Source organism: Bufo gargarizans, chromosome 4 (genome assembly GCF_014858855.1).
Source record: "Bufo gargarizans isolate SCDJY-AF-19 chromosome 4, ASM1485885v1, whole genome shotgun sequence".
Taxonomy (NCBI): Eukaryota; Metazoa; Chordata; class Amphibia; order Anura; family Bufonidae; genus Bufo; species Bufo gargarizans.
The window spans coordinates 404,946,006-404,960,518 of NC_058083.1; the positions used below are offsets into that span (position 1 = coordinate 404,946,006).

General features: G+C 46.2%; 1 protein-coding gene across 1 annotated transcript in view; it reads right to left on the reverse strand.

Annotated features, from left to right (window-relative positions):
• Positions 1–12,724, reverse strand: part of LOC122935461 (sulfotransferase 6B1-like) — a 65,984-nt gene extending 53,260 nt beyond the window's left edge. The window contains exon 1 of the mRNA XM_044291227.1: positions 12,526–12,724. Coding sequence (XP_044147162.1) covers positions 12,526–12,724 — 199 coding nt within the window. The remainder of the gene's footprint in view (positions 1–12,525) is intronic.
• Between the last annotated feature and the right edge of the window lie 1,789 nt (positions 12,725–14,513).

A 14,513-nucleotide genomic window follows, 5' to 3' on the forward strand; every position in this document is an offset into this window, starting at 1 on the left:
CTTTATATTGTTAATAGGAGAAAAGCGCTCTTTGTAAGACCCTGGTGGAATGATCTCCATTTGATAATATATTTACTCTTGGAATCTGGACGATTAATTAATGTTGAACAACAATATAGAGTGACTGGCAAGTTATTTTCTAACTCTTTGACCACTATTAGAAGATGGTTGGGGATAAAGGGTTCTCTTTTATGCACCCCTCTGGCATAATTTCTACTTACAGGATTTGGATGAATTAGCTAGGGATAAGATTTGGCAAAACAAAGTAATGTTTTCTATGTTTCACAGGTGGTGAGGAATGGGGAGATTCTCCCTTTCTCCTCTTTAATACAAATGGGTAATTTAAGTTGGTTTAGGTACTTTCAGTTACATTCAGCTCTTTCTAGTGTAAAAAATCCCCTTCACTTTTAGAGATAGACACTTCTTCACTTCTGAATGCTGCGATTGGGAGTCTAGGCCAGAAGGTCAATATTTCCCAATTACATAAAATGTTACTTAAGGTACTATTTAATAAGGTTGTTTCCCCGGGTCAAAGCGCTTAGGGAATAGACTGTCTAATGGTTACGACACAAGACTGGGGAAATATATTTGGTTATTTAAGACTAGTATTGTACAATTCGAATCACACACTGGTTCAGTTTAATATTTTACATAGAGTTTATATCACGCTGATTTAAAAAATGTGGTCTACGAGAGTCGCCAAACGGCCTCACAGTCGGTGGATTTCTTACACATCTTTTGCTTGTGTCCAAATCTAAAACTTTATTGGGGTTAAATTTATAATTTTCTTACCCATAAAATGAGGGTAATAATCCTATTCACACCAGAGTGCTGGATATTGAGTGATCTGACCAAGGTAAACTGCCATAAGCATATAATCTTTTTGGCTAGACTTTTGATTACCCAAGTGTGGATCTCACAAAATACTCCAAAGCTCAATGAGTGGTTATTGTTACGCTGAGCGCTCCGGGTCCCCTGCTGGCCTCGGAGCGCTCACAGCGTATGCCCCCAGGCAGCACTCCAGTGTCTCGGCGTGTGCGTCCTCGCTCTCTAGGGCGCGCGTGCGCCGGGACTCTTAGATTCAAAGGGCCACTGCACCAGTGATTGGTGCCTGGTCCAAAAGGGTTATTAAGGGTTAAGGTTTGTGAGAGGCAGTGCTGACTTAATCAGGCTGCACCTGTGCACTGCCCATTTATACCTTCTCCTCCCACAGCTTCCTGCCGGATCTTTGTGCCTTGTGCCTCAGAGAAAGCGTTCCACTGTGTTTGTTTGCCTTGCCTGTTGCCGAACCCGTTGCTACCGTCTACTCGCCTTTGAACCTTTGCCGCCTGCCCTGACCTCTGCTACATCCGACTACGCTCTTGCCTTCTCCCTGTGTACCACGCCTTATCAGCTGCCAGAGAGGTCGAGTTGTTACTAGGGGACACGACCTGGTAGTTACCGCCGCAGCAAATCCATCCCGCCTTGCGGCGGGCTCTGGTGAAGACCAGTAACTGCTTAGAACCGGTCCTTTAGTACAACCCGCGCCATCGCCTCTCTGGTCCAGAGGATCCACTACCTGTCCTGCCGGTACGTGACAGTTATACTTGGTTAACAAGATGAAGAGATATGAACATATTTTATATAACCAAAGAAACTCTGAGAAAAAATGGTCCAGGGTATGGGAAGGTTGGAAGTGGTAGTTTCTTTCTATTGATTCGTTATCTTATATATACTGTGTGTGTATATATATACATATATATATATATATATATATATATATATATATATATAGTGGTAAGGTGAACAGAAATGTGTATGGTAGTCCTGGAAGGGGTATATATCCCACCCAGCTTCCTCAACTGGGTAAGGTAAATAAAATCCAGAAGGTTAAAATGGTCTCAGCAATGTGTAGGTTGCTGAGACAGTTTTGTTAAGTTTATAGGCTAGGTTTTATTGGACTGGGAGAAGGTATGCTTGGTAGAGGGACCTCCCCAGTCCACCCCATTCCGGGGCAGCTTTTCCTCTAGCCTGAGGGATCCCCAGCTCGGATCGTCAAGGGGAAATAAAGTACAGTCGAGGCTGTCAGTCTCGAGAGAGAGCAATGCCTGGAGAAAGTCTGGGATGGCTGCCCTGCTGGCTAGAGAAGCCGAATCCTCTATGTGACCTGTGTTCAATAGGTGAGCTAGGATCCTCACTGTATTAGGCAGAGCCCAGACTGGCAGGTGTTTATTTTGGTCTGGTTTATGTTTTGTGGTGCTGGACCTTCACCTTACCCAGTGAGTTATAACTGGGTTTGCCTGTATTGCTGGAGTGTTATAAATAAAGCAACATTTGGACTTTAGCCGTGTGGTCTGCATGAGAATCTGTCATCGCCGCCCTGCCTGAGAGTGTAACCCCTTACAATTGGTGGAGGATGCGTGCAATCACAGGTTGCTAAGGGCAATGGCGTAACAGTTGATGATTTAATGTCCTGGGTGAAAGCTGCTGCAGCGTTACAATTACAAAGTTCATCGGATACCATGGAGGAAATGATGATGTTTTTGAAGGCCAGTATGGAGGATAGAAAGAGACACGAAGAAGTCTTACGTGAACAACAACAAGCTAATGCACAACAACAACAGGCCATGGCATGGCACAGCAACAGAAGAGGCATGAAGAGGCCTTATATGCCCAACAGCAGGCTCAGGCGGAGGTCCAGGCTCGGCAACAGGAAACAAATCATTTGCTGATGGAGCATATTGCTGCAATAAGAGAGACTGCTGTAACTCCAGCCCCACAAGTGGGGGTAAGTCCCCCAAAGACTTTGAATGTGAGGAGGGCTGTGCAGCGGGCCTTGCAAAAACTGACACTTAATGATGATATCGAGGCCTACCTGACCATATTTGAGAGGGTGGCGGAAAGAGAAAGGCTGCCAGTATCACAGTGGGCAGAGGTCCTTGCGCCCTTTTTGTCCGGCGAACCACAAAAGGCCTAACATGACCTCAGGGAGCAGGATGTCCGGGACTATGTAAAAATTGAGATCCTGGCTCGTTTGGGCATTACTCTGGCGGTTCGTGCCCGGAGGGTCCACACGTGGAGCTACATCATGGACAAGCCTGCCCGATCTCAGATGTTTGACCTCCTCCATCTTGTATGGAAGTAGCTGGAACCTGAACCTGAGTCTTTTACACCGGACCAGATCATGGAAAAAGTAGTGGTGAATCACTACTTAAGAGCAGTCCCAGCGGAGCTGTAACGGTGGGTTGGACATGGAGACCCCAAAACTTAGGATCAGCTCGCAAACCTGGTGGAAAGGTTCCTGGCGACTGAGGACTACCTCTGTGATGTCCCTACCGCACCAACACCTCCCAGGAGTTCCCGACCTGTGTCATCTGTGGATAAGAGAGTTCCAGCTGTTGGGAGTGTGTGAAAGGGTGCAAGAGGGAATAAGGCTTTAGAGGCTGGGCATGGGCATAAGGCTGAGTCTCCCGGGCAGTTCGGACCCGGAGAGGTCTTCTCACCTAAGAGACCTGGGACGTCCCAGTGCTGGAGGTGCCGTGGGTAAGGATACATTGCTGCCTATTGCCCTCTGACCTCATAGCCCATGGAGTGTGCAGGTAGCCAGAGACAGTCGCTGTATGCGGTGCCAGTCTGTGCGGCCTCCCCAGGACTAGAGACTGAGCTGCAGATGTGTACCCTGGTCATAAATGACTGCTCCGTCAGGGCAGTTGGACTCCGGTAGTCTGGTCATCTTAGAGCATGCCAGCTTCGTGGCTGGGAATAATGTGCCGGACAAAAGAGTAAATGTACTGTGCATCAATGGGGATACAAAATCATACCCGGTGGCTTGCGTTAAGCTGGAGACTCTGGCTGGGACTCTATCCTATGAAGTCGGGGTCGTAAAAAGACTTATGCATGATATGATATTGGGCCGGGACTTCCCCTTGTTTTGGAAGTTGTGGAAGAAGAAAAAAACTCCTGCAGATCCTGTGCCTTCAACTTTAAATAATCAATGCTATGAGTGGCCCATTGAATCCAATGGTTTAAAGGAAGAGACCATTGAAGACAATGGTGCCGATAAGGTGCAAAATGAGGATGTCATGTTAACTGAAATGTCTGGTGAAAATGTGGGGTTATGTGACGTACCTGCTAATGACACTTTTCCATTGCAGGTGTTAGCTGGTGAAGATGAAGCTTCCCCAACTGGGGAAAATGTGTTGGATTTAGGGGTGTCTCGGGATAACTTTGGTAATGAGCACTTGAGAGGCCCCACTCTCATGAGTGCTCAAGGATATGTTACCGTGATAGATGGTGTACCAAAGGTACCAGAAGCTGACCAGAAATGTACACATTTTGCCATGAATGGAAACCGGCTGCATCGAGTTAACAAATGCAGCAATGAAATTGTGAAGCAGCTTCTGGTGCCAAAACCCTATAGACGTATGGTACTAGATCTCGCACATAACCATTTACTTCAGGGTCATTTGGGTGTTAGCAAAACACAGGCGAGGGTACTACAAAGGTTTTTCTGGCCTGGAGTGTACAAGGAAGTGGAATTATACTGAGAGTCCTGCCCCACCTGCCAGATAATTGCCCCGACCCTTACATTTCCGGAGTCCCTTGGTGCCTCTTCCCATCATTGAGGTACCTTTTGAATGAATTGCCATGGACTTGGTGGGTCCTATTGTTAAGTCAGATAGGGGACACCAGTATATCTTGGTTGTGTTGGACTATGCCACATGATACCCGGAAGCGGTACCCTTTATGAAACATGGCGCCCAAAAATATTGCTGTTTTATTCATGTTCTCCCGCACGCTGATCCCTAAAGAAATTCTCACAGACCAGGGTACCCCGTTTATGTCAAAGGTCATGAAAGAGTTGTGCAAGTTGTTTAAAATCACCCAGATACGTACCTCGGTGTATCACCCCAGACAGATGGGTTGGTTGAGAGGTTTAACAAGACCCTGAAACAGATGTTAAAAAAAGTGGTAGAAAAGGATGGTCGGGACTGGGACTGCCTCCTACCATACCTAATGTTCTCTATTAGGGAGGTACCTCAGGCTTCTACAGGGTTCTCGCCATTTGAGTTACTATATGACCGTCACCTGAGTGATTTACTCGATGTAGCTAAAGAAACCTGGGAGGCTGAGTCTACTCCCTATAAGAGCGTCATCGAATATGTGGCTGACATGAAAGACAGGATAGCGACCGTGATGCCCATTGTTAAAGAACATCTGCAAAAAAGCTCAGGAGGCTCAAAGCAGAATCTATAACAGGTCTGCCAAGGTAAGGGACTCTAATCCCGGGGACAGGGTCCTGATTCTAGTTTCCACTGTAGAAAGTACGTTTCTGGCAAAGTGGCAGGGCCCCTATGAGGTTGTGGAAAAAGTGGGCAAGGTGAACTATAAAGGTGCACCAACCAGGAAGGACACAGACCCTTCCAGATTTACCATGTAAATATGATCAAGCCATGGAAAGATTGGGAGTTATTGGTGGCCGCACAGACCACCAATTCCTCTGGTAAAAATTAGTGAGGCACTGTCAGTACCCCAGAAACAAGAAGTAAAGAAGTTTCTAAAGAAAAATAGAGGAAGGTTTTCTGACCTACCAGGCTGTACCCACCTGATAAAACATTCAGTGAGAACTGAGCACTAGAGTTGAGCGAACCCGAACTGTAAAATTCGGGTTCGTACCGAACTTTAGGTTTTTCGGCACCCTGACCCGAACCTGAACATTTAAGTAAAAGTTCGGGTTCGGTGTTTGGCGCTTTCTTGGCCTTTTTTGAAAGGCTGCACAGCTGCCAATCAACAAGCATCATGCTACTTGCCCCAAAAGGCCATCACAGCCATGCCTACTATTGGCATGGCTGTGATTGGCCAAATGCAGCATGTGACCCAGCCTCTATTTAAGCTGGAGTCACATAGCGCCGCCAGTCACTCTGCTCGGATTAGTTTAGGGATAGGCTGCAGCTGCTGTGAGGGAGAGATCAGAATCTTATGAAGAACTGCTTTTTTACTCAGCGATCAACAGCAAATGTGTTTTGTGGGTGCAACGCACAATTGTTTTAAGCCTGCCTTGAGCCAACTACTACTGAAAACAAACTTTTTTTCCTTCAGTTAGTCAATATCAATACATAATCGGCAGCCATTTTATGCAACGATAGTGCACCAGCACAGGAAGGATATCTGCATGTCTGCAAGTCCAGAAATACTGCTTTGAGACACTGGGGTTAAAAAAACAAAACCTTTTTTTCATATAGTGCATATCTAGGATTAGACGTGCATAAGTGAGTGTCACATTTAGGCCAGAAATACGGCTTTTTGCTTACTGGGGTGAAAAAAAAACATGTTTCATATAGTGCACATCTAGGATTAGACAAGCATAAGTGAGTGTCATATTTAGGCCAGAAATACAGCTTTTTGCTTACTGGGGTGTAAAAAAAACATCTGTTTCATATAGTGCAAATCTAGGATTAGACGTGCATATGTGAGTGTCACATTTAGGCCACAAATACGGCTTTTTGGTTACTGGGGTTAAAAAACCCTCTGATAAACTGCACATCTGGGATTAGCCATGCATACGTGAGTGTCACATTTAGGCCAGAAATATGGCTTTTTGGTTACTGGGGTTATAAAAACCCTCTGATATACTTGCATAAGTGAGTGTCATATTTAGGCCAGAAATACAGCTTTTTGCTTACTGGGGTGTAAAAAAATATACTGCACATCTGGGAATAGACCTCTGATATACTGATATACCTCTGATATACTGCACATCTGGGATTAGACATGCATAAGTGAGTGTCACATTTAGGCCACAAATACGCCTTTTTGGTTACTGGGGTTATAAAAACCCTCTGATATACTGCACATCTGGGATTAGACGTGCATAAGTTACTGTGAAATTTAGGCCACAAATACCGCTGTCATATAGAGTAAAAAAAATAAATAAATGAGTGCAATACCCTACATCAGGGTTTGTATTGGCGATTAATTATTTTTAACAGACTTAACCACTTTTTACTTTGCTTGGTGAACGCTAACTATGAGGCAAACATCTAATAAGGTACGCGGTCATGGTCGTGGTGGTGGTGTTGGTGGAGCCTCTGGTGCAGGGAGAGGATGTGGCCGTTCTGCTACAGCTACACGTCCTACTGAACCTACTACCTCATGTCCCAGTAGCTGCCAGAATCTACAGCGATATTTGGTCAGGCCTAATGCCGTTCTAAGGATTGTAAGGCCTGAGCAAGTACAGGCGCTAGTCAATTGGGTGGCCGACAGTGGATCCAGCACGTTCACATTATCTCCCACCCAGTCTTCTGCAGAAAGTGCACAGGTGGCGCCTGAAACCCATGCCGATCAGTCTGTCACATCACCTCCGTGCATATCGGGGGACCTGTCTGAGCCTCAAGTCATGCAGCAGTCTCTTATGCTGTTTGAAGACTCTGCTGGCAGGGTTTCCCAAGGGCCTCCACCTAGCCCTTTCCCCAAGGGTGGAAGACATAGAATGCACTGACGCACAACCACTTATGTTTCCTGATGAGGACATGGGAATACCACCTCAGCACGTCTCTGATGATGAAACACAAGTGCCAACTGCTGTGTCTTTCTGCAGTGTTCAGACCGAAAAGGAGGTCAGGGAGGTCCTAGACCCCACATGGAATGAAGGTTGTGCCACTGACTTTCAGAGTTCGGAGGAAGAGGCAGTAGTGAGACCTAGCCAACAGCGTAGCAAAAGCGGAAGCAGGGTGCAAAAGCAGAGCATCCGTTGCCAAAACAGTTTGCCTGCTACTGGCCACTGTCACCAGGGACCAAGCACACCAAAGGCAGCTTCAAGGAGTTCATGGCATGGCACCTCTTCACACAATGTGCTGACGACAAGACTCGAGTGGTTTGCACGCTGTGCCATCAGAGCCTGAAGCGAGGCATTAACGTTCTGAACCTTAGCACAATCTGCATGACCAGGCATCACATGAACCAGGCCGTTCTGAAACTTATGTGTTTGGGTACAGGCCCCACACCGCGCAGGAGTTGTGGCGGGGTATAGAACAACAGACCGACGAGTGGTTGCTGCAAGTGAGCCTCAAGCTCGGCCTGGCGGTGTGTGATAATGGGTGAAATCTCGTTGCAGCTCTGGGACTAGCCGGTTTGACTCACATCCCTTGCTTGGCACATGTGCTGAATTTGGTGGTGCAGAAATTCATTCACAACTACCCCGACATGTCAGAGCTGCTGCATAAAGTGCGTGCTGTCTGTGCGCGCTTCAGGCGTTCTCATCCTGATGCCGCTCTCTGCTCTACAGCATAACTTCGGCCTCCCCACTCACCGCCTCATATGCGACGCGCCCACCAGGTGGAACTCCACCTTGCACATGCTGGAGAGACTGTGTGAGCAGCAGCAGGCCATAGTGGAGTTTCAGCTGCAGCACGTACTGGTGAGTCGCACTGCGGAACAGCACCACTTCACCACCAATGACTGGGCTTCCATGCGAGACCTGTGTGCCCTGTTGTGCTGTTTCGAGTACTCCATCAACATGGCTAGTGGCGATGACGCCGTTATCAGCGTTACAATACCACTTCTATGTCTCCTTGAGAAAACACTTAAAGCGATGATGGAAGAGAATGTGGGCCAGGACGAGGAGGAGGAAGAGGGTTCATCTCTAACACTTTCAGGCCAGTCTTTTCGAAGTGGCTCAGAAAGAGGATTTTTGCAACAGCAGAAGTCAGGTACATATTTGGCAAGCCAGGGCCCACTACTGGAGGACGAGCAGGATGAGAAGGAGGATGGGGATGAAGCATGTTCACAGCGGGTTGGCATCCAACGCAGCTCAGGCCCATCACTGGTGCGTGGCTGGGGGATACGGAGGACGCATACGCCTCCCACAGAGGACAGCTTGTCCTTACCTCTAGGCAGCCTGGCACACATAAGCGACTACATGCTGCAGTGCCTGCGCAACGACAGCAGAGTTGCCCACATTTTAACATGTGCTGACTACTGGGTGGCCACCCTGCTGGTTACAAAGACAATGTGCCGTCCTTAATTCCCTCACTGGAGCGTGATCGGAAGATGGGCGACTACAGGCGCATGCTGGTAGACAAGCTCCTGAGAGCATTCCCGACTGATGCCGGGGGACAAGTGGAAGCACAAGGCGAAGGCAGGGGAGGAGAAAGAGGTCGCCAATGCAGCTGTGTCAGCGCCAGCACCTCAGAAGGCAGGGTTAGCATGGCCGACATGTGGAAAAGCTTTGTCACCTCGCCGTAACAACCGGCCCCAACTGTTGATATGGAGCGTGTTAGCATGAGGCAGCATTTGAACAACATGGTGGAACAGTACCTGTACACACGACTACACATACTGACTGATGGTTCTGCCCCATTCAACTTCTGAGTCTCCAAATTGTCCACATGGCCAGAGCTTGCCCTGTATGCCTTGGAGGTGCTGGCCTGCCCTGCAGCCAGTGTACTCTCTGAACGTGTATTTAGCACGGCAGGAGGCGTCATTACAGACAGACGCAGCCGCCTGTCCACAGCCAACGTGGACAAGCCCATGTTCATTAAAATGAACCAGGCCTGTATCCCACAAGACTTGTCTGTACCTTGTGCAGAATAGACAGTTATAACAGCCTCAACCATCCATCCTTGTACTCAAGTGCACTTATTCCTTTTATTTTTTATTTTTATTTTTTTATGTGTCACAATATTTTGGGGGATACCCCTATGTAAAAATGCTAAATAACACACATCGGTGTTGGCTAACTATTCTTCCTTCGTCGCCGCTTCCACGTAGACCGCCACATGAGCCTACACGGCCACATCCACCCATTCACCTCCTCCTCAACCTCTTCCTCCTACATCATTCCTAATTTTTATTTTTTTTAAGGTCTTTTATGGTTTTTTAATTCATGTCCCTATCCACATTTTGCTGCCTTTTGCAGCCCTCTAGCTCTTTCCAGGGCTATTTTAGAGCCATTTTAGTGGCCAAAGTTTGGGTCCCCATTGACTTCAATGGGGTTCGGGTTCGGGTTCGGGGTCAAGTTTGGGTCCCGAACCCGAACTTTTTTTTCAAGTTCGGCCAAACCTGCTGAACCCGAACATCCAGGTGTCTGCAAAACTCTACTGAGCACCACAGTAGGGGGAGTCTAAAGCCCTACAGGATACCAGAAGCACAGAGAAAAGCAGCGTCCGCTGAGGTCAGGCACATGCTTGAGTTAGGGGTCATTGAGGAATCTACCAGTGAGTAGTCGAGCCCTATTGTCCTAATCCCAAAGCCCAATTGGACTTGGAGATTTTGTAATGATTTCCAGAAGCTAAATGAGGTGTCAAAATTCGATGCGTACCCCATACCCAGAGTAGATGAACTAATTGAGAGGCTTGGGAAAGCAAGGTACCACGACCCTGGACCTTACAAAAGGGCATTGGCAGATACCATTATCGGATGACGCAAAAAAAAAAAGATGGCATTCTCCACTCCAGAGGGGCTGTTCCAGTACATAGTGATGCCGTTCGGGTTACATGGAGCCCCTGCTACATTTCAGAGGCTGATGGACCTAATCTTGAAGCCACATTGTGACTATGCTGCCGCTTACCTTGATGGCGTGGTCATTTTTCCATCTGATTGGAGAAGTCACCCCTGGAAGGTACAGGCCGTGATAGACTCCATTAGTGATGCTAGCCTAACCATAAACCCTGAGAAATGTGCAGTGGGTCTAGAGGAAGCAAAATATCTAGGCTACATTATTGGTAAAGGACTGGTTAAACACCAGATCAATAAATTAGAGGCAATACAAGACTGGCCTAGGCCCTTAACAAAAAAACAAGTCAGGGCCTTCCTTGGCATAACAGGGTACTACCGCCAGTTCATACTGAATTTTTTCTCGATGTCAGCACCATTGACTGACCTAACGAAAGGCCCTAAGTCCGTAATGGTGAAGTTAACCCCAGAGGCAGAAAAGGCTTTTCAAAGCCTAAAGTCTGCTTTCTGTCAACAACCAGTGCTCATTTCCCCGGATTTCGGAAAAGAGTTTCTGGTTCAGACTGATGCATCTGAGACAGGCTTGGGAGCAGCCCTGTCACAAGTGATACATGGGGAGGAGCACCCAGTGATGTACCTAAGTAGGAAGTTGACCCCAGCAGAGAAAAATTATGCCATAGTGGAACGAGAGTGTCTGGCCATTAAATGGGCTCTCGAGTCACTTAAATATTACCTGTTGGGTAGGAAGTTTCTGTTGGTAACAGATCACGCTCCTTTAACTTGGATGAAACAAAACAGGGTGAAAAATGCAAAAGTAACCAGGTGGTTTCTCTCCCTTTAAAATGTTTATTTCAAGGTTGAACATAGGCCGGGGAAATTACAGGGGAACGTGGATGCCTTGTCCAGGATACACTGTTGGCTAAAAAAAATCCAGACCTCTGGTCTGGAGAAGAAGGGGGGGGGGGGGGGGGTATGTGGTAAGGTGAACAGAAATGTGTATGGTAAAGTCTTGGAAGGGGTGTATATCCCACCCAGCTTCCTCAGCTGGGTGAGGTAAATTAAATCCAGAAGGTTAAAATGGTCTCAGCAATGTGTAGGTTGCTGAGACAGTTTTGTTAAGTTTATGGGCTGGATTTTATTAGAATGGGAGAAGGTAGGCTTGGTAGAGGGACCTCCCCAGTCCACCCCATTCCGGGGCAGCTTTTCCCCTAGCCTGAGGGATCCCCAGCTGGGATCATCAAGGGGAAATAAAGCACAGTCCTGGCTGTCAGTCTGGAGGGAGTGCAATGCCTGGAGAAAGTCTGGGATGGCTACCCTGCTGACTAGAGCAACCAAATCCTCTATGTGACCTGTGTTCAATAGGTGAGCTAGGATCTTCACTGTATTAGGCAGAGCCCAGATGGGCAGGTGTTTATTTTGGTTTGGTTTATGTTTTGTGGTGCTGGACCTTCACCTTACCCAGTAAGTTATAACTGGGTTTGCCTCTATTGCCGGAGTGGTCTGCATGAGAATCTGCCACCGCCGCCCTGCCCTTACAATATATATATATATATATATATATATATATATATATATATATATTTTTTTTTTCCCTCTCTTCTAGAGGGATTAGAGACGCATCTCAAGGGGAGGGAGGGCACAGTTGGGTTCAATGGGTAGGGAATGGAGAAAAAAAATAGGGACAAGAATTAATTGATTTATTATTGTTATTGATTAACATGTATTTTTTTTAATTTTCTTGTTTCTTAATAAAAAGAAAACAAAATATAGCTCTGCCCTGTTTGCTGCCACCTTCTGGTGAAACAGGCACATTACATATGAACAGTTACATAACATTAGAAATACACCGTTTATAGGACCTGGAGTAAATGCATAAGATGACATAAGGTTAGACCAATAAAGACAGTAGCAAGGTACAGAAGTGGTAACACCACTCTGGGGTATTACACATACTGTGTAAGGACTAAAAAAAACTGAAAAGATATTGAAATGGTCAAACTAACTGAGGTAATATATTAAACATTATCATTTCCTCTACTACAAGGTATATAGTGATCTCATGAAGCCTCCCCTTCAACTCTGCTTAGAACTTACCACATTTGGGATATGCCACCAACATCAAATCCTCTTCACGTGCTTCAAATGTTTCAATAGTTTTAAATGTATCGACATCACAAGTTGATGTTGGATATATCACTCCATTGTATGTGAAAAGCAAATCTTCCTTTGGAATATTCTCGGCTGCATCAATCACTTTTTTAAATTCTTCAAAATATTTAAATTCAATCTCCATTGTGATGTGATCTAGGGCTGCTGGGAACAGGTTGTTTTATCTCCTCAACTTCTGTTAACAAGCAAGGAGGATGATCCAAAGAGAAAGAGGGCAGGCATACAAGAGGCAGTACTCATGCTGTTGCAGCCTTCTACCTCTTACACTCTGAAGAGGAATGCTGTCCTGTGTTTTGTACTGTAGGTGTCAGTATAATTTCAGTAGCCATAAATCATGGTTTAACCAAAATTGCTTCAAAAAATTAATCAAGTAATGAAATAGCTTCAGTACACAGCTTATTCTGTGTAGATCAATAGATAATGTAATTAATGCCTATATGCTACCAAGCCTCCCAACAGTCGCAGATCCAGCAGATTTCAGCTGCTGCCCTGCAAAGGCTGCCTCATGTCCTGATTTCTACTGTATCTGAGTCCTCAGGACAGGGCCAGAACCAGGTATTTTGGGGCATCCTAGGCAGAGCAGGCAAATTGCACCCCCTCCAAATCAATTTAAAGTAACATTACTTCGTAATGAAGAGTGTGGCAATGTGTATGGTAAAGTTGTGGAAGGTGTATATATCTCACCCAGTTTCCTCAGCTGGGTGAGCTAGATGAAATCCAGGAAGCTGTACCTGCAGAGATAGTTTGCTGGAGCTGTTTTGTTAAATTTCATGGGCTGGATTTTATTTGGACTGAGAGGTAGGATTAGCAGTGGGACCTCCAAGTCCACATCCTTCCACTACAGATATTCTCCATAGCCTGGGGGTGTCCAGGTCTAAGGTGCTGGGATCATTAGTGGGGAATAAAATAGATCTCAGAATGTCAGTCTAAAGACTGAAAGGGGAAAGATGCCTGATCTCCCCTGACGTGAACAGGATGCTGTAGGTGAAAGAGGAATCATCTGTTGTATTAGGTAAAGCCTAGACAGGCAGGTATTTCTTTTGTTTCATGTTATGTTGGGCTGGTGCTGGAACCTCACCAGTGACGCTATAACTGGGATGATGACCTGTATTGCTGAGCTGACCAAATAAAGCACCGTTTGGACTTTGAAACCTGCTGTTTCCATGGAAATATGTCATCGCTGCCCTAAGAGAGAGAGGGATCCCTTACAAGAGATGAAAACTCATTTAAAAGAAGCAGTCAGGGGCAGATGCAGTGACTTACAGGTGGCTGCTTCATGGATTTTAGTTGTTCTCTTTTCTTCCCCATTTGGTCCAGACCATCATGAGCAGACAACTTTGGTCAGTTGTGTGTAGCCCCCTCTGCCACATAAGAGTAAGGAGACACCAGCATTACTATATGGCACATGGGGGACTGTTACAGATTCCACAAATCAGCTCCCAAATGTATACATATTGCTGCGACTTCCAAAACTGTGCTCGCTCTCCCATGCCTACAAACACTAGACAGTCAGAAATAATAGTACCCCATATTAATAGTGCTCCCAGATTGCCTTCATTAGTAAAAATGCCCCCAATAGTGATAATACCCCCCAAGAGTAATCTAATATATAAAGCTGAGTGTGTGTGTGTATGTCCGCTAAAGGAATCCGCACCGTCACATTTACAATCACGAAATTTGGTACACAGGTACATCAGGTGTCTGGGAAGGTTTTAGACCGGTTCTCAGCTATCTAGCATGTAACGTTCCTGGGATATTCCCAAAAAATGCAAATATGGCACATCACATGACCTACATTAGCCAATAGAAGCCTGCAGGTCTTTCTCTTCATATCCCAACTGCCAAACACACGGTCACATGTCCCTTATCAGCCAATAGAAGCTCGCAGGTCCTTAGTCTCCACATACACAAGG